At 44.4% G+C, this 26,620-nt stretch overlaps 2 protein-coding genes across 8 annotated transcripts in view; one reads left to right on the forward strand and one right to left on the reverse strand.

The window, feature by feature from the left end:
• The window catches only part of TRIP13 (thyroid hormone receptor interactor 13), an 84,229-nt gene extending 75,164 nt beyond the window's left edge, over positions 1 to 9,065 (reverse strand). For 2 of the 4 annotated variants that reach the window (XM_070729735.1, XM_070729734.1), the window contains exon 1: positions 8,751 to 9,065. The gene's annotated coding sequence lies outside the window, so the exon portion shown is untranslated. The remainder of the gene's footprint in view (positions 1 to 8,750) is intronic. The other 2 variants (XM_070729736.1, XM_070729737.1) reach the window with 2 other exon arrangements.
• BRD9 (bromodomain containing 9) overlaps positions 8,901 to 26,620 on the forward strand; it is a 99,620-nt gene continuing 81,900 nt past the window's right edge. For 3 of the 4 annotated variants that reach the window (XM_070729732.1, XM_070729731.1, XM_070729733.1), the window contains exons 1-2: positions 8,915 to 9,084; positions 17,880 to 18,100. In XM_070729732.1, the coding sequence (XP_070585833.1) occupies positions 8,991 to 9,084; positions 17,880 to 18,100 (315 nt within the window). In that variant the 5' untranslated portion in view covers positions 8,915 to 8,990. Of the gene's footprint in view, positions 9,085 to 17,879; positions 18,101 to 26,620 lie in introns of all 4 variants that reach the window. The other variant, XM_070729729.1, reaches the window with a different exon arrangement.

Raw genomic sequence — 26,620 nt, forward strand, 5'->3', positions numbered from 1 at the left:
ATAGAGAAGGTAGAGTCCTAATATTAGAATTACAAAAAGAATTGAAAACAATAACCTTAATTAATATCTACTCCCCGAATGAAGGCCAAGAAAGATTTTATAAAAAATTACTTAATATCATAAAAGAACATGCCACGGACAATATTTGCTTATTAGGGGATTTTAACGGAATTATCGACAAGGAACTGGACTATGTATGTATGTATGTTTGGTTTTTATATTAATTGATTTTTAATCATCAATACCAAATTACTATTGTACACTGTTTTATTGTCGCTGTTAGCCGCCCCGAGTCTCTGGAGAGGGGCGGCATACAAATCCAATAAATAAATAAATAAATAAATAAATAAATAAATAAATAATAACGATAGAAGGAATAATCATAAGAAAAGAATATTACCCAAAGCCTTTTTTGACTTAATTAAGGAATTAAAACTTAAAGACAGTTGGAGAGACAGAAATCCTAACCTTAAAAAATTCACTTTCTATTCAGATAGGCACCAATCTTGGTCAAGACTGGATATGGTCTGGACCACAATAGAACTTAACACCAAAATTCAATCGGTAGAGATAGAACCCAATTTTATCTCAGACCACAATGTGCTTAAAGTAATATGGAAAGGAACCAAACAATGTCCTAGATCAGTGTTTTTCAACCAGTGTTCCGGGGCACACTAGTGTGCCGCGAGACATGGTCAGGTGTGCCGCGAAGAAGGAAGCTCAGGTTCCAGTCTCGCAACTTTTTGCTGAGAGAGAGAGAAAGAAAGAGAGAAAGAAAGAGAGAGAGAGAAAGAAAAGAGAAAGAGAAAGCAAGAGAGAGAGAGAAAGAAAGCAACAGAGAGAGAAAGAGAAAAGGAGAGGGAGAGAGAGAGAAATGAGCAAAAAGGGGAGGAAAAAAGAGAAATGAGAAAATGATTGAGACAGAGAATGAGAGGAAAGAGAAACAAAAGAGAGAGGTGACTCTTGATTTAAATCATATGATAAAAAGCACCCAAAGAGAGAGAAAACCCCCCAGCCCTCACTTGTTTTTGGAAATGGTTCAAGAGTGTGTATACACACACACACACACACAAGGGGGGGAGGAGACAGGGATGGAAAAAGAGAGGAGAGTGTGTTAGGGTGTCATTTGGTGCCATTTTGGTTGGTGGTGTGCCCCGGGATTTTGTAAATATAAAAAATATGCCGCGGCTCAAAAAAGGTTGAAAACTACTGTCCTAGATGGACGCTTAAAAATCTATACTTAACCAGGAAAGTTTTAAACAGAAACTCCAAGTGGAAATGAAATTTTTCTTTCAAGAAAACATTAAAGAACACACCAGTCTTCAAAATGTATGGGACACAGCCAAAGCCGTAACTAGAGGAATAGCTATTTCGTATATGGCTAAAGAACATAAACTAAAAAAGCAGAAATCGATTAAACTAGAAGAAGAGTACAGATTTCTAGAAGAAAACTTACAAAAATATCCCCCCAAAAAAGAATTTAAACAAAAAATGTCACAAATAAAACATGAGTTAAACTTAATAGATCAACAAAACCTAGCACAACAAATTAAAAGTAGCAATCAATACAATTTTGAAAATGCCAACAAACCTAGCAAATGGTTAGCCAATAAACTAAAAAAAACAAAAAGAAAAGAAACTCATAAACTGTCTTAAGACAACAAACGGGGAAATATGCCATGACTTGGAAAGAAAAAAACAGATTACTAGTGACTTTTATAGTAAGCTTTATGATAATCCTGAAAATACACCTAATATCGAACATGACCAAAAAATACAAGAAATTTTAGAACAGGCTAATCTTCCTAAAGTACCTCTAGAAATGAAAGATATAATAAATAAGCCAATCACTGACATAGAATTAAAAGAAGCAATCACAGGGCAAAAAAATAACAAAGCCCCGGGCCCTGATGGTATCCCATCTGAATTCTACAAAGACCTCCCCAAAGAAATGGAAAAGGCCCTGCTTGAAACCTTAAACGAGGCCCTAGATAGAGGCATAATTCCAACATCCTGGACAGAAGCAAACCTAGCGCTAATATCGAAAAAAGACACGGACAGATATAGCTAATTACCGTCCTATCTCTCTTTTAAACGCCGACTACAAAATCTTTAGCTCCATTCTAGCTAGTAGAATTAAAGGATTTCTAAACCAATTCATACAGTCGGATTAAAACGGCTTCCTCCCTGGGAGACAGCTAAAGAATAATATTAGAATAGTATTGGACACCCTGGAATACTACGAAGCCCACAGTGAAAAACAAGTGGCATTGATATTTCTCGACGCCCAGAAGGCTTTTGACGTGTCCTGGAAATTTATATTCAAACAACTTGAATATATGGAATTTGGCCCTAAATTCATAAACGCAATAAAAGCCATATATACCGATCAATCAGCATATATCATCCTTAATGGAGATATATCGACAAAAATTTCCCTCCACAAAGGAACGAGACAAGGGTGTCCATTGTCCCCACTACTGTTTATCCTAACATTAGAAGTACTAACTAGAATTATTAGAAAAAAGGAAGATATAAAAGGGCTAAAGTGCAAAAATGAAATTTACAAGCTACAAGCTTTCGCGGACGACCTGGTATTTATTATAGAAGACCCTTTAGAATCAGGACCCAAACTACTGACCGTCCTAGAAGAATATGGCACAGTGGCAGGCCTTAAAATAAATAAAACTAAAACTCAAATCTTAACCAAAAATATGAGAGAACCGCAGAAAGCCATCTTAACAGCCAAACTTGATATCCAAATAGTTAAAAAAATCAAATACCTTGGCATTAATTTGACGAATAAAGTGTCTAGCCTAAAAGAAAACAATTACAATAAACTAATAGATAAAATACATTCTGACTTGTTGAAATGGAAAAATCTACAACTCTCCTTACTAGGGAGGATTGCGGCTATAAAACTTAACATCTTGCCCAAAATACTGTTCCTATTCCAAACAATCCCAATTCAATTGAAACAGGAATTCTTTATAAAATTGAACAAAATTACCAGTAACTTCATCTGGCAGAACAAGCGCCCTCGAATTCGCTTAAAATATCTACAAGATAGAAAAGAAGAAGGAGGTCTGGCACTCCCAATTTGGAAAGACTATTACATTGCCGCATCCCTAACTTGGATGAGAGAATGGATGAGCTTATCTAACATCAGATTACTTAGCTTAGAAGGTCACGACCTCCACTTAGGATGGCTCTACTATCTTTGGGATGAGAAGTCGAGGACCCATAAATATTTTACCAACCATCTGATTAGGAAATCTTTAATAAATACCTGGAAAAAAATTAAGTTTAAACTTTACAAAGGAATCCCCACATGGTATGCCCCATTAGAAGCATATGTGCATCCTAATTTTCATTTAAAAAAAATATAATAAGGTACAAGGATATATTAAATTCCAATGGTGAGATTAGATCAAGAATAGAATTAGAAAATTTTGGTCAAAAAATGGAATGGTGGAAATACTTACAGATACAAACTAAATTCAACAAGGATAAAAGTAATCCTGGAATAATTAAAAATGCCCCGCTAGACAAACTTTGTACAGATTCCCAGGAACAATTAATTAAAACATTCTATTGTTACTTAAACTATAACGAATTGGACAATATTAACAGAAAAATTAATGTAAAACAATGGAATCTGGACCTCAAAAAAGAGATCAAAGAAGAGGAATGGCAAATACTTTGGAGCAGAAATTATAAATTGACTATTGCCAATCCTACAAAGAGAATTTAGTTAAAATGTTTTACAGGTGGCATATTACCCCGATTAAATTAACAAAACTAAATAACAAACTTTCACCTTATTGTTGGAAGTGTCACCAAGAAATAGGCACCTATTTCCATTTATGGTGGCAATGCACAAAAGCTAAAATCTATTGGAATAAAATTGGAACCTGGATTGACGAAATACTTAATCTGACAGTAGAAAAACCCCCTGAATGTTTTCTTCTGGGCATAATTAGACAAAAACTACCTAAACCCCAAATACATCTAATTGTCCATTTAACAACAGCAGCCAGATTAACCTTTGCGCAGTGGTGGAAGAATGAGGAGATACCTCCGAATGACGCAATAATTAAAAAAATTACATACTGCGCAGAGATGACGAAATTAACTATATTAGTAAGAAACGAAACTATGGCTACATTCAATAACTGTTGGGATCCTTTCTACACCAGGTTAGGAAAAAAGAGTGAGAATAACACGTCATAAGATTGATACGTTGGATATAAACACGACCAGTTACAAATCTGGTATATAGCCATTTTATATTTTATATAGTATTAAGAGACTTTATATATACAGTGAACCCTCGAGTTTCGCGTGTTCAAGTATCGCGAAAGGGCTATTTCGCGAGTTTTCAACCAGGAAGTAAACTCCACCATCTGCGCATGCGTGCCCTTCCACGCATGCATAGATGGTGGAGTTTCCCCGCCGGGCAGAGGCTTCCCTGGGTCTTCCCCCTCTTGCCCCCGTAAGACCCCAGCGGCGGCGCGAGCAACGGCGTGGGCGGGCGGGCGGCACGCGCTTGGGGACATCCCAGCTCCGCTCCCCAGCTGGGGAAAGCGCGCGCGTTTGGGGACTCCCTAGATCCGCTCCCCAGCTGGGGAGCGGATATAGGGAGTCCCCAAACGCGCGCGCTTTCCCCAGCAACGCGCGCGCGTTTGGGGACTCCCTAGATCCGCTCCCCAGCTGGGGAGCGGATATAGGGAGTCCCCAAACGTGCGCGCTTTCCCCAGCAACGCGCGCGCGGTGGGGACTCCCTAGATCCGCTCCCCAGCTGGGGAGCGGATATAGGGAGTCCCCAAACGCGCGCGCTTTCCCCAGCAACGCGCGCGCGTTTGGGGACTCCCTAGATCCGCTCCCCAGCTGGGGAGCGGATCTAGGGAGTCCCCAAACGCGCGCGCTTTCCCCAGCAACGCGCGCGCGGTGGGGACTCCCTAGATCCGCTCCCCAGCTGGGGAGCGGATCTAGGGAGTCCCCAAACGCGTGCGCTTTCCCCAGCAACGCGCGCGCTTTCCCCAGCAACGCGCGCGCGGTGGGGACTCCCTAGATCCGCTCCCCAGCTGGGGAGCGGATCTAGGGAGTCCCCAAACGCGCGCGCTTTCCCCAGCAACGCGCGCGCTTTCCCCAGCAACGCGCGCGCGGTGGGGACTCCCTAGATCCGCTCCCCAGCTGGGGAGCGGATCTAGGGAGTCCCCAAACGCGCGCGCTTTCCCCAGCAACGCGCGCGCGGTGGGGACTCCCTAGATCCGCTCCCCAGCTGGGGAGCGGATCTAGGGAGTCCCCAAACGCGCGCGCTTTCCCCAGCAACGCGCGCGCGTTTGGGGACTCCCTAGATCCGCTCCCCAGCTGGGGAGCGGATCTAGGGAGTCCCCAAACGCGCGCGCTTTCCCCAGCAACGCGCGCGCGGTGGGGACTCCCTAGATCCGCTCCCCAGCTGGGGAGCGGATCTAGGGAGTCCCCAAACGCGCGCGCACCCCAGGCGCGAGCAACGGGGTGGGCGGGCGAAGGGCGGGCGGCAGTGGAAGCAAAAACACCATCTGCGCACGCGCAGATGGTGTTTTTACTTCCGCACCGCTACTTCGCTAAAAATCGATCATCGCGTGGGGTCCTGGAACGGAACCCTCGCGATGATCGAGGGTTCACTGTATACTGATAGTATCTTTACTACTACTCCCTAAAATCTCTATAATTTGATTAACTCAACACTTGCATCTACCAATCTAGATAAACAAACCGAACCATGGTAACGAGCTAATGAAATAGGAATCAGTTCTCGTTTTCAGTACAGCTCCCCCGGACATTCGCCAATCTTTTATCCTTTCTATCCTTTCTACGTTCTCTGTCCTTTCTATCTTTTTCCCTCCTCCTCTCTACCCTACCTACTTCTTTCCCTCCCTCTTTCTAGCTTTTAAGTTTGTACTTTGTTAATTGTTATGTTATTTGATTGCTCTCTATTGTTACGACCACTATTTCATGTTTTGTATACTAGGTTGTATTTTGTATTATTTGTATAATAAAAAATTTAAAAGAAAAAGAAAAAAAGAAAGTAGTGAATTGCCTTTTATTTGATTTTTTTCTAACTACATAATTGATTTTCTTCAAAATTCGCCTTTTGGAATTTGGAATTTCATAGAAGAAACTTTCTTTTCTTCTATAAACAAAGAGCATTGTAAGACCGGAAGTTCAAATCACTAAAACCGGAAGGAACTATAAAAGAGTTACAGTGATCCCTCGATTATCGCGGGGGTTACGTTCCAAGACCTCCCGCGATAATTGATTTCCGTGGTATAGTGGTGCGGAAGTAAAAACACCATCTGCGCATGCGCGCCCTTTTTCCATGGCCGCGCATGCGCAGATGGTGGAGCCGGGGAGCGACGAAAGTGCAACTAATATTAGATAAACATCTATCTAAATAAATAAAATAAACATCTCGCCGCTCATCCTTTTGCCCGCCCGCCGCTCGTCCTTTTGCCCGCCCGCCGCTCGTCCTTTTGCCCGCCCGCCGCTCGTCCTTTCGCCCGCCCGCCGCTCGTCCTTTCGCCCGCCCGCTCTTTCTCCTCTGCTGCAAGAGAGGCAAGACAGGCATTCTCCGGAGGCTGGTGGGTGCACGAGAGAGGGAAAGTGAGAAAAAGAGAGAGAGCAAGAGGGGGAGAGATAGAGAAAGAGAGAGAAGGAAAGAAAGAAATGAGAAAGGAAGGAAGAGAGTGAGAGAGAGGAAGAAAGAGAGAGAGAGAAGAGTGGAAGGAAGAGAGAGAGAAATGATAGAAAAAAGGGGAGAAAAAAAGAGAAATGAGAAAATGATTGAAGCAGAGAATGACAGGAAAGAAAGAGAAAGAGACAGAGAAGTGACTCTTGGTGATGACGTCATCGGGTGGGAAAAACCGTGGTATAGCAAAAAAAACCGTGGAGTATTTTTTAATTAATATTTTTTGAAAAACCGTGGTATAGCGTTTCGCGAAAATCGAGACCGCGAAAATCGAGGGATCACTGTATTCAGAGAATATTTGGAAAATTGATCCCCTAACGACATCTTGTGGCTGGAGGAAAAATAGCAGTTTGCTACAGGTTTAACCCTGCTGCCCTATTCAAAACCACTATACACTTGTACTGTTTTCGAGTCTGTGTGACTCAAACCAAAAATTGTTTATTTTAAGTGCTTATATTTGGTCAATTTGAAAACGTCTTTCCCTTGGAAACTAGGTTCAACATTTCAGCACACAATGAAATGAAAATTGAAATAAAAAAATAATGCTTATTGGTTTATTTTGCTCATAAAAGCCCCCCCCCTTGTGAATTTGTTCTTTCCCTTTCTCTTCTTTATTGGTCTATAATTTTCTTTTTTAATATCGTTTTTAGTGGATAGTCTTTTTCTCTTGTAAGAGTTTCGGAGAATACATAAGAAGGAGGAGTAGACATGATGGCATGCCTGAATTAGTAAAAGGATATTGATTAATATAATAAGGTTTAAATGAAATCAAGGTTGAATTCAATTAGAAGAAAATTAGATATCTAGATGACAAAATTAAAGATCAGGGTTTGGTGGGTTCAATGAATACAGGAAGTGATTAATTGGGAACTAATAATTTTGGGGGAGTATTATAATTGGCTTACTAACTCGATACTGTTTTTATTGTATTATGAAAGTATTGTGAAATGTATTGAAAAAGTTTGTATGGAGAAAATGAAAAAAAATTACCCAAAGAGAAAGCTAGCTAGTTAATTTACTTATTTTACATTTCTAGGTCTTTCATTAGGCAAGATTTGAGCTGTTAAAACCTGGGCAGCCACTAAAGGGCAAGAAAGAGTTCATTTTTATCTCTTAGCTCCATCTAATGATTGTTGGGAATTTTGCAGTTCATCTATGTACTGCAGGAGATAATACACTTATTTAATGCATTTAAAGTGCTTTTGCTATTTAAAGTTGATTTAAAGCTATTTAAAATCATTTGGTTAATTACATGTAAGCCTAATAGCATTATTTTGTTGCTTTTCATTGCAATTTTTATTTCAGATGCCAAGAAAATTAAACAATTATTGTGTCCTTCCCTCCTTCATTTGATCTTCTTTCGAATTCTTTATCTCCTTTGCCTGTTCAGGCTACTGGAAACGCTAGACTAATTACCTTTCATGTCTGTACTTTTGTGACTAGTCAAGTCTTCACATCAGCTACTGCATAACAGTACTGTATTCCCCTGCATCCCTGAAGCTCTAAATATCTTCTCAAGCTCTCAGAAGCTGCTCACCTCAAAATGAGTCTGCAATTTTGTGGCAAACATTCAGAAACAAATTCAGCTGAAATAAATATCGTTTCTTTCTCCAAAAATGGTTTAGCTAAACCATTTTTTAAAAGCCCAATAAGCGGCTGATTTTAGGCGCCCACTTCTCAGTTTTCCAAGTACAAAATCATTTTCATGTATTGTACGCAGCACTATTTTTGCCAATAATCTCAGTTCACTTAACGCAAGAAAACAAAAGTCACGTCCACAAAGCTTGGAATTATATAGATCCATGGAATCCCGCGGCCTTTTTGTTTTTATTTCCCAGGAATCCGCTCAGCCTATTCAGAAAAGGCGGATAAAAATCAAGTTTCCTTCGCTTCCCTCTTAGTTCTGATTCTCCAAAGCCCTAAATAAATATGGAACAATCTTAATTTTTACAATCTCATTCAATTCACACTTTCATAAAGAAGCGAAGGGTTTAAAAAAAAAAAAAAATCTACTGACCACGTATCCAATAGCCAAGACGTCTTCAATTGCTACTTAGAACATACGTTGGTTGATCACTGACGCCCATACAAATTTCCCGCGCATCTTTCTTCAGTAACCAGAATCCGATTTGATTCAGAAGTGTTTCCGTGTTAGCTTCTTACGTCATTTCCTCCCATTTCCGAGTTCCCTGGATTAGAGGGGGAAGTGGTTTCCAGGTTATCTGGGAAAAGTGAGCTTTAATAGTTAATTATAGTTATGGGGAAGAAACACAAGAAGCATAAGGCGGAATGGAGATCGACATCTGCTCCGAGTGTTACTGCTACTGGAACTGGCGCTACTCCTTACGATGGTAGGTTAAATGGGCAATCGTGGAAGAGGAGGGGTAAGTAGGGAGGGGAAAGTAAATCTACAATACGATCTAGAAAAGTGTATCGTTTTGCGCACTATTTGCGCGTCTTTGTCACTCAGACTTCATTCCATTTATCCCAAACTGCGATAGAACGTCGTGGTGGTGGTGGGGGGGGTAATTTTTATTTCCCAATAATCTACCATTATTCGGGAGGAACCCATTTCTTTCTGTACATCTGTGGATTTTGATCAGGTAACATTTTAAATATGTGATAGCAGGCGTGATTTGTTGCCTGAGCCTGTAAATGAGAACTATATTAAAATAAGACTGCCAATTCTGCAATTGTATATAAAACTTGAGAGGGTACTGACCTTATTAACTGCTTAGAGGAACTCATGCATTGGGTTTTTTTTAAAGCTGCTCTGGTTCTTTGATATTGTTTTCTTTCAGTCGGATCTGCATAAGGGGCGTGCATAAGTGCACTTTTGTGCCTAATGTCCCTGTCCTACTGTCTTATTATCCTTTCTATTACTACGTTATACTTATGTTATGTTATGTTTATATGTACTATAATACTTATACTTGTTTGATAAATAAATAAATAAATAAAATAAATCTTGATGTTGCATCTGAACTGAGATAAGGCGAGTGCCCCTTTACTGTTCATCTACAGTGGTCCCTCGACTTGCGCGTTCTCGATTAGCACGAAACGCTGCAACGCGGTTTTTCAAAAAATATTATTTAAAAAAATAAAATATTAAAAAATATTTTTTTTTTATTCTGTTCCCTGAATGGAGACCGCCGGCCGCTCAATCGGGCCGGCAGGGAACAGAATGGAGCCTTCCGCGGCGGGGCTGGTAAGGGGGGGAGCCGAGGGGGGAGCCGAGCCCAGCCCCGTGGCATTCGCTTTCCTCCCGCCGGCAGCCGACTGATCGTGGGCTCCTTCGCAACCTCGGAGAGCTTCCTGGTTTTCGTGAGCTTTCATGCCCCGGAAGCTCTCCGAGGTTGCGAAGGAGCCCACAATCAGTCTCGGCTGCGGGTGGGAGGAAGGCGAATCCCCCGTGGGCTCCGTTACATCTTCCGCTGCCAGCCAGGCCATGCTGGCGGCAGCGGAACAATCGCTGGCTGTCAACTTTTCTTTTTAAAACTGGGCAGGAGCTGACTTGCCTCCCCAGTGCTAAAAAGAAAAGTTGACAGCCAGCGCCACGCCTGGCTCGACTTCCCTGGCTGCTTGGCCGGGGAGGCTCGGCCGAAAGCGGCTGGAGCGGCAGAGCCGAGCACGCCTTCCGCCCGGGAAGTCCTGCCCCTTCATCCCCACCCCTCGCCCCTGTGGTCGGCGGGGATGAAAGGGCAGGACTCCCTGGGTGGAAGGCGTGCTCGGCTCTGCCGCTCCAGCCGCTTTCGGCCGAGCCTCCCCGGCCAAGCAGCCAGGGAAGTTGAGCCAGGCGTGGCGGCGGCAGCGCTGCTTCTCCGGTCGCCCGGTCCTCTCCTGCCTCCTGCGCCGATGTTCCCCGCTGCGACGGAAGGCAGTCGCTTGGCTAGGGAGGCTCGGCCGAAAGCGGCTGGAGCGGCAGAGCCGAGCACGCCTTCCACCCAGGGAGTCCTGCCCTTTCATCCCCGCCGACCACAGGGGCGAGGGGTGGGGATGAAGGGGCAGGACTTCCCGGGCGGAAGGCGTGCTCGGCTCTGCCGCTCCAGCCGCTTTCGGCCGAGCCTCCCTAGCCAAGCGACTGCCTTCCGTCGCAGCGGGGAACATCGGCGCAGGAGGCAGGAGAGGACCGGGCGACCGGAGAAGCAGCGCTGCCGCCGCCACGCCTGGCTCGACTTCCCTGGCTGCTTGGCCGGGGAGGCTCGGCCGAAAGCGGCTGGAGCGGCAGAGCCGAGCATGCCTTCCGCCCGGGAAGTCCTGCCCCTTCATCCCCACCCCTCGCCCCTGTGGCCGGCTCATCCAGGGGGGCGTGTGTGGACTGGCAAGTGGCAAGCGGGAAGACCAAGGGAAGGTTCCTTCAGCCGCCCAACACCTGATCCGCTCCGCAGCGCGGCAGCAGCGAGGAGCCGAAGATGGGGTTTCCCCTTTGCCTTTACCCCATCTTCGGCTCCTCGCTGCTTCCGCGCTGCGGAGCAGATCAGCTGTTGGGCGGCTGAAGGAATCTTCCCTTGGTCTTCCCCGCCGCCCACACGCAAACTCCACCATCTGCGCATGTGCGGCCATGAAAAAAATGGCGCACATGCGCAGATGGTAGTTTTACTTCCGCATCCAATATAACGCGGAAATCGGTTAGCGCGGGAGGTCTTGGAACGTAACCCCCACGCTAACCGAGAGATCACTGTATCTGTAATTTATATGATTGGCGCAGCTCTAAAATTAGATGGCATTGTAACATGAGACCATCTAATGTTATTTCAATATTAACAAATCCTGTCAGTGTGTGTACCTATCATAGCTTTCATTTGTGCAGGCACCTGTTACGTTGTATGAGGATAAAATGTATGAAGAGACTCAATTTATGAAGTAATAAGGTCAGAGTTTGCTATGATATAAATTAGAGAGCTTTAGGCTTAAATGAAGAAAAAATTACTAGGATCCATTTGATCCCCCAAGTTCACTGTCAACTTTGGACAACTTATTTATTTATTATTTATTTATTAATCAGATTTGTATGCCGCCCCTCTCTGCAGACTCGGGGCGGCTCACAGCAATAATAATACAATGTAAACAAATCTAATATTTAAGTTAATTTAAAACCCCAATTTAGAAACCAATCATACATACTAGCATACCATGCATAAATTTTTATAAGCCTAGGGGGAGGGAAAGTATCAATTCCCCCATGCCTGATGACAGAGGTGGGTTTTAAGGAGCTTACGAAAGGCTAGGAGGCTGGGGGCAACTCTGATATCTGGGGGGAGTTGGTTCCAAAGGGTCGGGGCCGCCACAGAGAAGGCGCTTCCCCTGGGTCCCGCCAAACGACATTGTTTAGTTGACGGGACCCGGAGAAGGCCAACTCTGTGGGACCTAACTGGTCGCTGGGATTCGTGCGGCAGAAGGCGGTCCCGGAGATATTCTGGTCCGGTGCCATGAAGGGCTTTATAGGTCATAACCAACACTTTGAATTGTGACCGGAAACTGATTGGCAACCAATGCAGACTGCGGAGTGTTGGTGTGACATAGGCATATTTAGGAAAGCCCATGATAGCTCTCGCAGCTGCATTCTGCACGATCTGAAGTTTCCGAATACTTTTCAAAGGTAGCCCCATGTAGAGAGCATTACAGTAGTCGAGCCTCGAGGTGATGAGGGCATGAGTGACTGTGAGCAGTGACTCCCGGTCCAAATAGGGCCGCAACTGGTGCACCAGACGAACCTGGGCAAACGCCCCCCTCGCCACAGCTGAAAGATGTTTCTCTAATGTGAGCTGTGGATCGAGGAGATATGCCCAAGTTGCGGACCCTCTCTGAGGGGGTTAGTGATTCCCCCCTCCCCCCCAGGGTAATGGACGGACAGATGGAATTGTCCTTGGGAGGCAAAACCCACAGCCACTCCGTCTTATCAGGGTTGAGTTTGAGTCTGTTGACACCCATCCAGACCCCAACAGCCTCCAGGCACCGGCACATCACTTCCACTGCTTCATTGACTGGACAAGGGGTGGAGATGTAAAGCTGGGTATCATCTGCATACTGATGATACCTCACCCCATGCCCTTGGATGATCTCACCCAGCGGTTTCGTGTAGATATTAAATAGTAGGGGGGAGAGGACCGACCCCTGAGGCACCCCACAAGGGAGTAACCTAGAGGTCGACCTCTGACCCCCCCACTAACACTGACTGTGACCGACCGGAGAGGTAGGAGGAGAACCACTGAAGAACAGTGCCTCCCACTCCCAACCCCTCCGGCTGGCGCAGAAGGATACCATGGTCGATGGTGTCGAAAGCCGCTGAGAGGTCAAGAAGCACCAGGACAGAGGATAAACCCCTGTCCCGGGCCCGCCAGAGATCATCCATCAGCGCGACCAAAGCAGTTTCCGTGCTGTAGCCGGGCCTGAATCCTGACTGCTGATGGCTTAGATAATCGGCTTCTTCCAAGGACCGCTGGAGCTGGAGCGCCACCACCTTCTCAACAACCTTCCCCATAAAGGGAAGATTGGAGACTGGTCGATAGTTGTTGAGAATGGCTGGGTCCAGGGAAGGCTTCTTGAGGAGGGGGCGCACAAGTGCCTCCTTGTAGGGATCCGGGAAGGACCCCCTCCCCAAAGAAGCATTGACAATCTCCTGGACCCAGCTCTGTGTCACCTCCCTGCTGGCCGAAACCAGCCAGGAGGGACACGGATCCAGTAAACAGGTGGCAGAACTCACAGCTCCAATGGCCTGTCCACTTCATCAGGTGTCACCAGATCAAACTCTTACAAATATGTTAGCTAATCCTACCTCAAAAATCATTTGTAAAGAAAAAGCACCACAATTCTGCCTTGACCTTGTATTGTGCACTTTGTGCATTTCAGCTCTTCAAACTTTTGAAGGCAGCTATTGTATCACCACACAATTTTCTCTGATCCAAGCTAAACATATCCAACTGTTTTTCCTTTGAAGCTCTTATCATCTTTGTTGCTCTCTTCTGCACATTGGGTTTGTGTTATTCCTAAAAATCAGTGTCCAGAATTAAGTGTAACATTCTAGATGCTGTCTGACCAATGTAAAATAGAAATTATCACATCTCTTGAACCTGATAGCATATTTGAGGTGCAGGAATGGATTTTATCCCCCCCCCTTTTTTTTTGCAGAGGCATTGCAGTGTTAGTTTCCCATGTTTGTATTATTTGCAAATTAGCAATTATATTTTTGATCAGGTTATTTAATGAATATGAAAATAGGAATTGAGATATTTATTTCCAACTTGATTTAATCAATTTTATTTGTATAGCCTTTCATATTTTGTCTAGTGCAGTTCCATTTTGAAGAAATCCATCAAAATTGGTATATGTTTTCTCTTCTTCTTTCTTATCTGATTAATATTTTTCCTGCAGTCAATATCCAACTGACTTTAATGGACTCTTCCCTATTTGATGGTACAAAGAAGAATTGTTCTCATCTAATTCTCTACGATTACTCAAAAATGTTTCATGAAACTTAATTCCTTCAGTATGTTGGGATGTACAATTCTTCTGGTCCTAGATATTTAAACTAAATTTAAACTAAATAAATATTTTCTGTTAATGTCTGATTTCTTAGTTCAATCTTGCACCTTAATCATACTTTTATAATTATTTGTGAAAACAATATAAATAGCACTACAGTCAGAGAAAAAAAAATACAGTTAAAAGATGGGGGGAGGGAGTGGGATACAGAGGTAGGGAGGCAGGATACTGAGCTCTTAATCTAACCATGAGCTGCCCCATTGGGGCCTCAAGCCAGCTGCCAGAGCCAGATCTTCAGGTCCTTGCAGAAGATCAGTGGGGTGGGAGCAGATCTCATTTGGGATCACAGAATGATAGTCTTAGAAGGAACCTTGGATGTCATCTACCCTCTTCCCAACAAGAGACTGTATACCATTTCGGAGAAATGAGTAAAATATTCCAAAGTCATGGAGTCACAGCAGAAAAGACTTTTCTGGACCCTGCCTTCCAGCTGACTGGCCACTAATAACCTCAATGACTTCATCAGGTCTAACAGGATCAAACTATTCCCACACTGTTTACCAGGTGGGATCTTTCCCCAGGAATCTTACATGAACTTGGAAATGAATCTGAGCATCTTTGTCTATCAGGTTATAATTATTCTCTATGATCCCAGGAGGGTTTGGTGTTCCAGAACAGGACTGCCGGGCAAGACTCTGGATGCAATAAGGGTGGAGAAATAATGTTGTTTCTCCATTCTTATTGCTATGGGGTAGACATTAACATCAGCTGTAAGTCATGACCAGTCAGAATCATCCTTCGTTTTACGCCACTGCTGTTCTAGATATGTCTTATCCTTCTCAGAACCTGCACCTCTGTCAACGGGGAATCATCATTTACTCTAAATTTAAAAAAAACCTAGCTTCATTTGTAACTCCAGTGAACAATCATGTGAAAAAGAAATTGCATCCTCTTTGAGCTCTGATTTTACATATCAGGGCACAATAAAATTCATTTGGTTCTTAGCAGTTTTTAAATGATGGTAAATGATTCCCCTTCATCAAATTTTTGATCTAGGCTTCATAATTATTTCCTAGGCTCTCTTGACTTTATTGTGGTCAACTACAAGTCTCTTGTCTTTTTCAGTGATCAAGTCATCATCTACTGTGTTTCCCCAAAAATAAATCCCAGTCTTATTTTCCTTTGGGCCCCAAAATAAATGCTAGGAATTATTTTTGGGGAAACACAATTTCAGGGTGATCAGCTCAGCTGGACATCCCACCACCCGGGAACATACAAAAGAGTCAGCAAGTACGAGGGAACCAATGGTGTCCTGCAGCAGCTGCAGCCTGATGGTCTCTTTGTCAGCGCACTCTGGGGCTGTGATGCTGACACATAGAAGATAGACGATCCTGATGTGCCACGCAGGCTGCAAGCAAACAAAGGGATGCGAAGATGAGCTCCTATGGCTGGCCGCCTCTCCAGCCCACCACCACTTGGCTTTCCTACACCCTGCATGGCACGGCTAGATTGCCTACTTCCCTCCATGTGTTGTTCTATCTGCTGCTTGCACAGGTACTCAACACACCTGTGCTATGCAGACTGCAACTGCTGCCAAGCACTATCAGCTTGTGCATGTTGGCTGCCTCATATGCTGCACACCCATCTTCAGGGTGGGTTTATTTTGTGAGTGGAGCATATATTAGGTGTATTTGTAAAAAAAACAGACTGGAACTTATTTTAAGGGCAGGCCATATTTTGGGGAAACTGTATAAATGAAATTCCAGATAGCAGTGTTCTATTCCCATTTTTTTTGTTTCTTACTCAGACTATTTAACTTACAAATATAAGTTATAACTAGACCCTATGCCATGCAGGCTTTTATATGTAGGCCATAACCAACAATTTAAATTTCACTTAGAAGCAGACCGGTAGTGCAGTTCATAGAACAGAGGTGTTACATGAGAGGCAACATCATCTCTGCCTGTCTCACTACATTTTGGATCAATTGAAGCTTCCAAATGCTCTTGAAGCAAAATACTGACTATGTTTTAGCAACTTCAGGAAAAGATGCCACTGACACAACAGAAGCCATATCAAGCTGTATTAAGGCCTTCTTGACCTAGTTACTATTACTTCATTGAGCAGAAGCTATGAGTCCAAGAAGACCCACAAATTGTACACCATTTTTGAGTTGAAAACTGTAGATCTAAGATCAGAGATAGAATCTCCCTGGATTCTAATGATGCCCAACAAACCATAGCCATTTAGTCTTCATAGATGGAGTTGAAGATGCCTTGTTTGGCTGGTTAAGAATTGAAAAATGGTGAGTGTGATTGAATATCATTGGCATGCTGATCATACTAAATTCTATTGGATCATTTTCCTCAACAAATATGTGAACAAATATAGAATATATATGCAAAAATATTGAAAATTCAAATGAGCTCACAGGATTTAAAACACTAATTCATAGGTGTTCATATTAGCTTCAAAAATAATATGATTAGACAAACATTTTGGAGAGATGCCTTTCAACAAACATCCTTGAGCATATTTCATATTCGCATACAAATCTAATAAATTCAGAAATTCAATTCAATTCCAAATCTGTTGCTCAGAATACCTATTTTTTGAAGGCTTGAGGCATCCACTTAATGGTGTTTTGAGTAAATTTGGGTATGCATGGAAAACCATAGTCCCACATCTAAGAAGACTGAGCTATCAAAATACGGAACCCAAAGATGAACCACCTGAACAATTTGAGTGAAAATGAAAATTAAAAATGAAAATTAGTGAATTATGAAACATCTTTAATAAAAGACACAATCAATTGAACCAATAGAATAAGAAATTCCATCTAATTTGACAACAAGCATTCTGTTCCTGTTTCCTAATAACACCATGTCAGTAGAACTAACAATCAAGGATTATAATATGACATGCTATAATAATGTGTTCCTTATTTGATTCCCATAAAAACTAGAAAGTGGCAGAAAAATTAATTGTAAAATAAAATGGTATATCGAAATTGGCAATATTGGTTTACATATAAAATCTGTTTCTAAAAATGTTTAACACAAAAATATTTTACACTTTGGATGAAGAGAGTTAGCCTAAAATATCCAATAAATTTCTATAGCTAAGAGGGAATTTGAATTTGGGTCTTCTTAGTCTTTGTCCAACATTTTAACTATTACATAGTATTGTGAGTTCTGGAAGTTTGATTGTGTTCTTCAAAAATTGTTAAGTTGAAATACAGTTTACGAAAAAAGTATTCTTTTTGTCTGTAGAGAGTTGGTCTTAGCACACAGCTTCTTGATATGCAATATTTCCTCAAACATTTGTATTATGATATGTATAATAATGGTTTCCATAATACAAATATTATCTGGGGAATCCAGAACGTTATACCATGATCTTTTGAGACTGAAAGATGCCAATGCAAAAAAAAAAATAATACAAATATATCACCTGAACTTAGTGGTGTCTCGATGCTTGATTAGTTAATGAAATATAGAACTGTTGCCTCATATCTATATATTATCTTTTTGCAAGGATTAGTTCAGACAGAAGTATCTACTCGAGATCTTTGGAGAAGATAGCAAGAATTCATTTAGATTTGCTGACATGCAAAAATATATAAATTTTATGTTGTTTTCTTACTGCTACTTGTTTTGATTAGATTATACAGACAAACCTTTGGAAAAGCCATTGAAACTGGTGCTGAAAGTTGGAGGTAGTGAAGTGACTGAACTTTCAGGATCAGGACATGATTCCAGTTATTATGATGACCGATCAGATCATGAGAGAGAGCGACATAAGGAAAAGAAAAAGAAAAAGAAAAAGAAGTCAGAGAAAGAGAAAGAAAAGCATCTTGATGATGAGGAAAGGCGGAAGAGAAAGGTAAACAGAGCAATTTCAAGTAATATATGTTGTGTTGCATTTTAAAATATGTTTAAACACTGTCATGAAACCATTCAACTTGAAGGATCTGTTTTGGTCTAAAGGAATATAACTTGTACAGTGGGGAAAATATTTAGTCAGACACCAATTGTGCAAGTTCTCCCACTTAAAAATATGAGAGAGACTTGTAATTGCCATATAGGTAGACTTCAACTATGAGATACAAAATGAGAAAACACATCTAGAAAATCACATTGCCAGATTTGGAACAAATCTTTTTGCAAATTATGGTGGAATAATCACCAATAATTTCCAGGGGGTTTCTCAAGGCTTCCAGGTTCTTATGTTTAGTCCAAATTTCAAATGTGTTTTCTCCACTTCTAGGAAATGCCTCCAAGTTAGGAACACCAAGCATGGGTTAGATTTTTCCTCCCCTTTTGTCTTTAGAAGGCAAATCCCAGGAAACTCTACAACTGCTTTCTAATATGGGAAGAAACCCACTTGCTTGCACTTTCTCTGAGTTAATTTTTATGCCGTCATGGGATATTCAGTATCCCAGATAGTCAATCTTATTCTGATGAAATTCACACTTGGTTTTACTTATAGCTGGGCAGCTTGTTTCTTAAGCACTGCCCTGACCAGTTTCACATGTTCTGCCATGGTCTTGAGGTAGATCAAAATATCAGCCAAATAGATTAAGATCTTTTTATACAAGTGCTTATGCAGCACCACATTTATTAGCTACATGAACACAGCAGGGCGCCCTACAGTCCAAAAGGCAGGACCCTCAATCAAACAGTCTAAGAAACAACTAAAGTATGTCTTCTATTCATTCCCTTTCTTAATTCTCACTTGGTAGTATGTCTCCTGCAAATACAAATTGGTGAAAATTTTCCCTTTTGCCAAATGAGCCAATACGTCCTTCATCCACTTCTTTTAGAACTATTGTGCAAGATTTTTGAGGCAGCTTTGCCTGCTTTTTGGCAGCTCCTAGGGTTGCCTTTTGAGTTGAGTGTGCAACTTGGCAGACAGCAATTCTCCAGAGAGGCAGAGACAGCAATTAACGGTTTGATCTCATCCGTCAATCAATCCAGGCTGAGCCCATAATATAAAAGCTTGTAGTCTGTCAATCCATCCACTTTTTCGCTGTCCTCAACAGTGCAGGACGTGTGGTTCATCCTACTTCTATTGCTCTCTGCTTCCTCTCTCCCTACCTTGCAAGTGCCAGTACCCAGGTATTCTTTTAAAAAAAGAAAAACCCGTTCTTTTTCCCCTTAACTGCTCTCTCAGGGAGGGCTATCCAGGGGCGAGGGGAGGTTCATCCCCCCCCATGCTCGCCCACCCCTCAGGCCAGCCAGTCACTCCTCCCTACTGCCTTGTCTAATAGAGCCGAAGCCGGGCAGAGGCTTCCTCATCCTCCGTACCTCTCAAGCCCCTCCCTGAGAGCCTCTCCTCCCGGCGAACGGAGTCGCTGAAGCAGGAATCCTCCTGATACCTCAGTTTGGTCTCTTTCAACCGCACTTGGCTTTAATTTATTGCTTTTACTTGCTGCTTGCCAGCTGATTGGCTCTGGCAGTAGCTCAGCTTTCAAGCAGTTTAATTGCCTCTAAGCATTGTTGGCTGTGGTTTCTGTGCTCTCGGCAGGGTTCTTGCTCGCCTTGGAAGGCTCTCACCGCTATTGGAGCTTGGGCCCTTATCTTTTCAATTAGCAGTTGCCGAACTTATTGCTGAACACACATTCTAATTCAGGGGTAGTTTTCTTTAAATTTTTCCTTTAGGCTTAGTCCTTGGTTTGTTTAATTTTTTTTAAAAAAGGAAAAGCAGCATGATAGGAGAGGGAGATATTATCTGATTAGAGTTAAGTACTCAGAAAGGCTCTCTCGCCATTTTCAATTCGTTAACTGCTGGTGGCCATTTTGTAATTAGAGCCTTCCTCAGCCAGGAATTTGGTCTGGGCCTTTATCTCAAGGGCTAACACCAGCTCAATGGATCAATGCCTAGAGGTTCCCTCTTTATCTCCCTCTGCTCCTGAAGGGGACACTCATTCTGTAGGGTGCAGTGCCTTAGGCTATTCATTTGCTCATTTCAGAAAGCGTGCATTAAAGGCAAAGGAGGGTAGGCCTAAAGCTGACAAGGCCTCAAAAAAATCTGGGACTTGATTGCATAAGACCTTAACTAAAATCTGTGACCAGGCCTCAAAATCTCATGCAGTCTCGAGTGAGGATACCCCCCTGCAACCTGCTGACCAAGCAGATAAAGCCCTGATGAGATCTAATAATTTAGGACTGACAGATACTGATAATTGGGGCTCCTCCCTAACTGTTTTACCTCCAGCCTCCTCCTCTTCCCTCTCTTCCTCCTTCTCTGCCTTCTGTCTTCTATCCAGGCTTTTCCCTTGAATGCTTTTTTTTTTCAGGATCCCAACAGTTTACAGATCACTATCTTAGCAGCCGTTAACCAAAGTGTAGCACAATGCATGTAACCGATGAGGGGAATCCAAGCTCCTGCTTCCTCTTATCTTCAAACCAATTTTCCATCTCTCCTGATAGGTCAATCTAAGAACCAAACTTGGCAAAATCAGCCTCAATCCACCTATGTGGCAGAATTCAGGAACCCTCCTGAGGAGGACGGTGGGGGTCCAGATATAGAGCTCTCCGATGATGAGGGCATTGTCCTGGAACCCCCGGCAATGGTGGGTCTGTTCCATCCGGCCCTATTTCGTTCCTTACTATTTAAAGCTCACAATGCTGCCAACATTGCTGTTGCAGCTTCTTCTGCCACCCCTGGGTCATATATCAATCCCCTTTTCTCCTTATCCAGAGGCTCAGGTGACCCCATGTCCGCCCCTCTTTGTCCAGGTGGTTCATGGGTAGTGGCAATCCCCTTCGGCAGGAGCTCTCTCCTCAGCCAACGATAGGAAATTCTTTAACGTTGATCCAGAACTAGCTCCCATGCTCAACCCTCCAGCAGTGGATGCTTCAATTATGGCTCTTCTATCCCCACCAACTTTCCTGGTGATGCTGCAGAGCTGTTACGACTGGAGGATCCTGGTCAAAAATCATCAAATGGGTGCCTGGGTGGTAAGAGCAGCCACTTCGGCTTCCTTCTTTTCCAGAGATAACTTAACCTGGTTATGGGACTTCCACAAAAGGATTCAAGCTGCAGATACCAGATCTAACCAGGATATAGCCAAGATGCTAGCAGCCAGTCGCTTCATGGCGGATGCCTCCCTGCAAGTGGCCAGGTTTACTTCCCGTACCATGGTTACATCAGTCGTAGCCCGCAGTCTACTTTGGCTGCGTTCTTGGAAGGCTGATGCCAAGCATAAATGGAAGTTCATCATGTCTCCATTTGACGCCCAACACCTATTAAGCGAAGCCCTAGAGCTGTTACTGATGGAGGACAAAGACAAACATAAGATACTAACTTATGGGTTGGTGTCAACAGACTCAAACTCAACCCTGATAAGATGGAATGGCTGTGGGTTTTGCCTCCCAAGGACAACCCCATTTGTCCGTCCATTATCCTGGGGGGGGGGAATCATTAACCCCCTCAGAGAGGGTCCGCAACTTGGGCATCCTCCTCGATCCACAGCTCACATTAGAGAAACATCTTTCAGCTGTGGTGAGGGGGGCGTTTGCCCAGGTCTGCCTGGTGCACCAGTTGCGGCCCTATTTGGACTGGGACTCACTGCTCACAGTCACTCATGCCCTCATCACCTCGAGGTTCGACTACTGTAATGCTCTCTACATGGGGCTACCTTTGAAAAGTGTTCGGAAATTTCAGATCGTGCAGAGTGCAGCTGCGAGAGCTATCATGGGCCTTCCTAAATATGCCATGTCACACCAACATTCCGCAGTCTGCATTGGTTGCTGATCGGTTTCCGGTCACAATTCAAAGTGTTGGTTATGACCTATAAAGCCCTTCATGGCATCGGACCAGAATATCTCCGGGACCACCTTCTGCCGCACGAATCCCAGCGACTAGTTAAGTCCCACAGAGTTGGCCTTCTCCGGGTCCCGTCGATGAAACAATGTTGTTTGGCGGAACCCAGAGGTAACACTCGGTCTGCCCCCCCTCCTAGGAGGCAGTTTCATCCCCCAGTCCAGTTACCTGTGCCTCCCAGACAACAAAATTACTACGGGGGGAGGCAGAGGCCATTTCAGGTCCGCTCCTTTCAAGGTAGAGGGTCCAAGCAGTCCTTTCAAGGAGGACGGGGTTGTTCATTTGCCACACTGAGTCATCGTTGGATGTGGATCCCATTGGTGGTCACTTGTCTCTTTTTGTGGACCAATGGGAGGACCTGTGGATCAGTGAGACGGTGAAATTTGGCTTTCCCTAGAATTTCTCTCCATTCCCCCGCCATTCTTTATCTGGTATCCTATGTCTAAAAACCTGACCAAGAAATGCCTCATTGATTGATTGATTGATTGATCGATTGATTGATTGATTGGATTTGTATGCCGCCCCTCTCCGTAGATTTGGGGCGGCTAACAACAGTAATAAAAACAGCATGTAACAATCCAATACTAAAACAATTAAAAAACCCTTATTGTAAAACCAAACATACATACAAACATACCATGCATAAATTGTAAAGGCCGAGGGGGAAAGAATATCTTATTTTCCCCATGCCTGATGGCAGAGGTGGGTTTTAAGGAGCTTACAAAAGGCGAGGAGGGTGGGGGCAATTCTAATCTCCGGGGGGAGTTGGTTCCAGAGGGCCGGGGCCGCCACAGAGAAGGCTCTTCCCCTGGGCCTGCCAAATGACATTGTTTAGTTGACAGGACCCGAAGAAGACCCACTCTGTGGGACCTAACTGGTCGCTGGGATTCATGCAGCAGAAGGCGGTCCAGAGATAATCTGGTCCAGTGCCATGAAGGGCTTTATAGGTCATAACCAACACTTTGAATTATCACCGGAAACTGATCGGCAACCAATGCAGACTGTGGAGTGTTGGTGTTAAATGGCCATATTTGGGAAAGCCCATGATTGCTCTCGCAGCTGCATTCTGCATGATATGAAGTTTCCAAATACTTTTCAAAGGTAGTCCCATGTAGAGAGCATTATAGTAGTCGAGCCTTGAGTTGATGAGGGCATTTGTGACTGTGTGTAGTGAGTCTCGATCCAGATAGGGCCGCAACTGGTGCACTAGGCGAACCTGGGCAAACGCCACCCTTGCCACAGCCGAAAGATGTTTCTCTAATGTGAGGTGTGGATTGAGGAGGACGCCCAAGTTGTGGACCCACTCTGAGGGGGGCAATGACTCCCCCCCCAGGGTGATGGACGGACAGATGGAATTGTCCTTGGGAGGCAAAACCCACAGCCACTCCGTCTTATCAGGGTTGAGTTTGAGTCTGTTGACACCCATCCAGACCGCAACAGCCTCCTGGCACCAGCACATCACTTCCACTGCTTCGCTAACTGGACATGGGGTGGAGATGTAAAGCTTGGTATCATCTGCATACTGATGATACCTCACCCCATGCCCTTGGATGATCTCACCCAGCGGTTTCATGTAGATATTAAATAGCAGGGGGGAGAAGACCGACCCCTGAGGTACCCCATAAGGGAGCAACCTAGAGGTCAACCTCTGACCCCCCCACTAACACCGACTGCGACCGAACGGAGAGGTAGGAGGAGAACCACTGAAGAACAGTGTCTCCCACTTCCAACCCCTCCAGCCAGTGTAGAAGGATACCATGGTCGATGGTATCGAAAGCCGCTGAGAGGTCAAGAAGCACCAGGACAGAGGATAAACCCCTGTCCCGGGCCCACCAGAGATCATCCATCAGCGCGACCAAAGCAGTTTTCATGCTGTAACTGGGCCTGAATTCTGACTGTTGAGGGCCTAGATAATCGTCTTCTTCCAAGGACCGCTGGAGCTGGAACGCCACCACCTTCTCAACAACCTTCCCCATAAAGGAGGCCATTGACCATTTATTACATCTTAGTGCTGTTCAGCCAGTGCTGGATCCGGAGGATGGATCAGGATTTTATTCCATCCTTTTCTTGGTCTCCAAGTCTTTGGGGGCGGGGATGAAGAGCCATTCTTGACCTTAAGAGATTGAACCATCATATTCAATACCGATGGTTCAAGATTCACTCACTTCAGTCCATCCTGGTGTGCATACGGGAGGGCGACCTCCTAGCTTCGATTGATTTAATGGAGGCCTATCTCTATATCCCCATTCACTCTGATTTCCAGCAGTACCTTCGTTTCTGCTATGGAGGCGTCCATCATAAGTATCGTGCCCTTCCCTTCGGACTATCTTCATCCCCCAGAGTGTTCACTAAGGTATTAGCAGCCTTGGTGGCAAACCTGCAGACATTCCCCATGCATGTTCACTGTTACCTGGATGATATATTAGTATTAGCTTCCTCCAGGACTCAAGCTGTCCATGATATCCAGGTAACAATACAGATCTTAGAAAGCCACGGGTTCTCTATCAATGAGGAAAAAGTCATCTTGTCCCTTCCTTCTCCATCACTCACCTGGCAGCTATTATTGACTTGGTGGAGTCTAGGGTGTTTCTTTCCCAGGAGCGTCAGGTTAGTATTTTGGATTTAAATTCATCTATCCTGAGTCAACACAGAGTCCCATTACACCTACTTTCTATGCTCCTGGGAAAATTCATTTCGGCCATCAATATTGTTCCATGGGCATGCCTACACTACAGGGATTTGCAGTGGTTCATCCTAACCTTCCAAAAGGGGGGTCGGGGGTTTTCTCCCCCCAAAAACTCTCTTGTCTGTTGGTCACCGGCAATCTTGAGTCAGGGCTCCTGTTTCCTCAACCCACCCCGCTTGGTCCTGACCATGGATGCCAGTCTCTTGGGTTGGGGAGCTTATATCCACTCTATAGTGGCCCAAGGTCTATAGTCAGAGCAGGAGGTCTCCCTTCACATCAACATACTGGAGTTGCGTGCAGTCTACCTGGCCCTCCAAGAGCTGAACCGGCTGACGGTGAGGAAGCATATCTTAGTCCCCATCGACAACACCACAGCCAAGGCTCATATCAATAGACAGGGTGGTACTCAATCACCTGCTCTTATGGAGGAGGCCAGGGCCCTTTGCACCTGGGCAGAGAAACACCTGCTCTCCATCTCAGCAGACTACATTGCCGGGGAGGACAACATGAAAGCGAACTGGCTAAGCTGATCCACAATAGACCAAAAGAAGTGGAAGTTGCACCCTAATATTTTCCGACAGATCTGTGGGTGCTTCAGCAAGCCTCAAGTGGATCTTTTCACCACCAATTGCCCCACTTCTTCATGAAGTTCTACTGTCAGGAGGCGGAGAGCACAGGTGTCCTTCGATGGCCAGAGGGGCTCCTATACACCTTCCCTCCTCTAGCTCTGATCCCCAGGGTGATTCGCAAGCTGATAGAGGAGTGGGTGGAGCTTGTCCTGGTGGCTCCGTATTGGCCACGCAGGGCCTTGTTTGCAGACCTTGCGGTTCTATCTGCCTCCCCTCCTTGGCATCTTCCCATATCACCCACTGCACTCAGCCAGAGGTCAGTCTCCCATCCAGACCCTCTCTGGATGAAACTGATCGCCTGGCACTTGAAAGGCTCACCTTGAAAAGTGCCAGGTGCCTCCAGGAGCAATGGAGTTGATCCTTGACAGCAGAAGACCTTCTACTTAGCGAATCTCCGCTTCTACATGGCACACCTTTTGTAAGTGGTGCAAGGGAGTTCGGACTTGACGGTGGATCAAATGCTGGGGTTTCTCACAGAGGGGTTTGACAAAGGTTTGGTTCCCAATACCCTCAAACATCAAGTAGCAGCCTTGTCTTTAGTATTGGCTTGTGCAGACCTTTCTCCCTTGTCCCAGCACCCCCTAATTAAGAGACTTTTGAGAGGTACCCCCCTACGCAGCCCTCCAGTAATCCACCATTTTCCAATGTGGAACTTGACCAAGGTCCTGGACTCCTTAACTAAGTCCCCTACAAGCCGCTCCAGGATTGTTCCACCCACCACTTTACTCAGAAGGTGGCCTTCCTGGTGGCCATTACCTCGGCCAGGAGGATCTTGGAAATTGTTAGTGTTCTCAACTCGCAAGGACCCATGCCTCTTCTTACCAGACAAAGTAGTACTCAGGCTTGATCCCTCCTTTCTTCCCAAGGTTAATTCCTGGTACCATAGATCTCTTCCCTCCTTTTGTTCCCGACCTGTCCATCCCTTGGAACGGAAGTGGCACAACTTGGATGTCAGGCATGCTCTATGCATTTACCTGAAGCACACGGAAGGGTGGAGGAGGTCTGAGGCACTTTTCATTTCCTGCCTCTATGGGTAAGAAGGTCTCTTCCATCATCACAGGCAGGTGGATCAGAGCTGTCATTGCAAAGGCCTATGATCTGTCCTTGTCCCCTCGTCCCTAGGGTATCACAGCTCATTCCACCAGAAGCACAGCTCCTTCGGCTGCCTGGTCGAAACAAGTTTCTCTAGAGGAAGTTTGCAGAGCAGCTAACTGGTCTTCACTGACCATCTTTATTAAACATTATAAGATAGATACCTTT

Source organism: Erythrolamprus reginae, chromosome Z, assembly GCF_031021105.1.
Source record: "Erythrolamprus reginae isolate rEryReg1 chromosome Z, rEryReg1.hap1, whole genome shotgun sequence".
Taxonomy (NCBI): domain Eukaryota; kingdom Metazoa; phylum Chordata; class Lepidosauria; order Squamata; family Dipsadidae; genus Erythrolamprus; species Erythrolamprus reginae.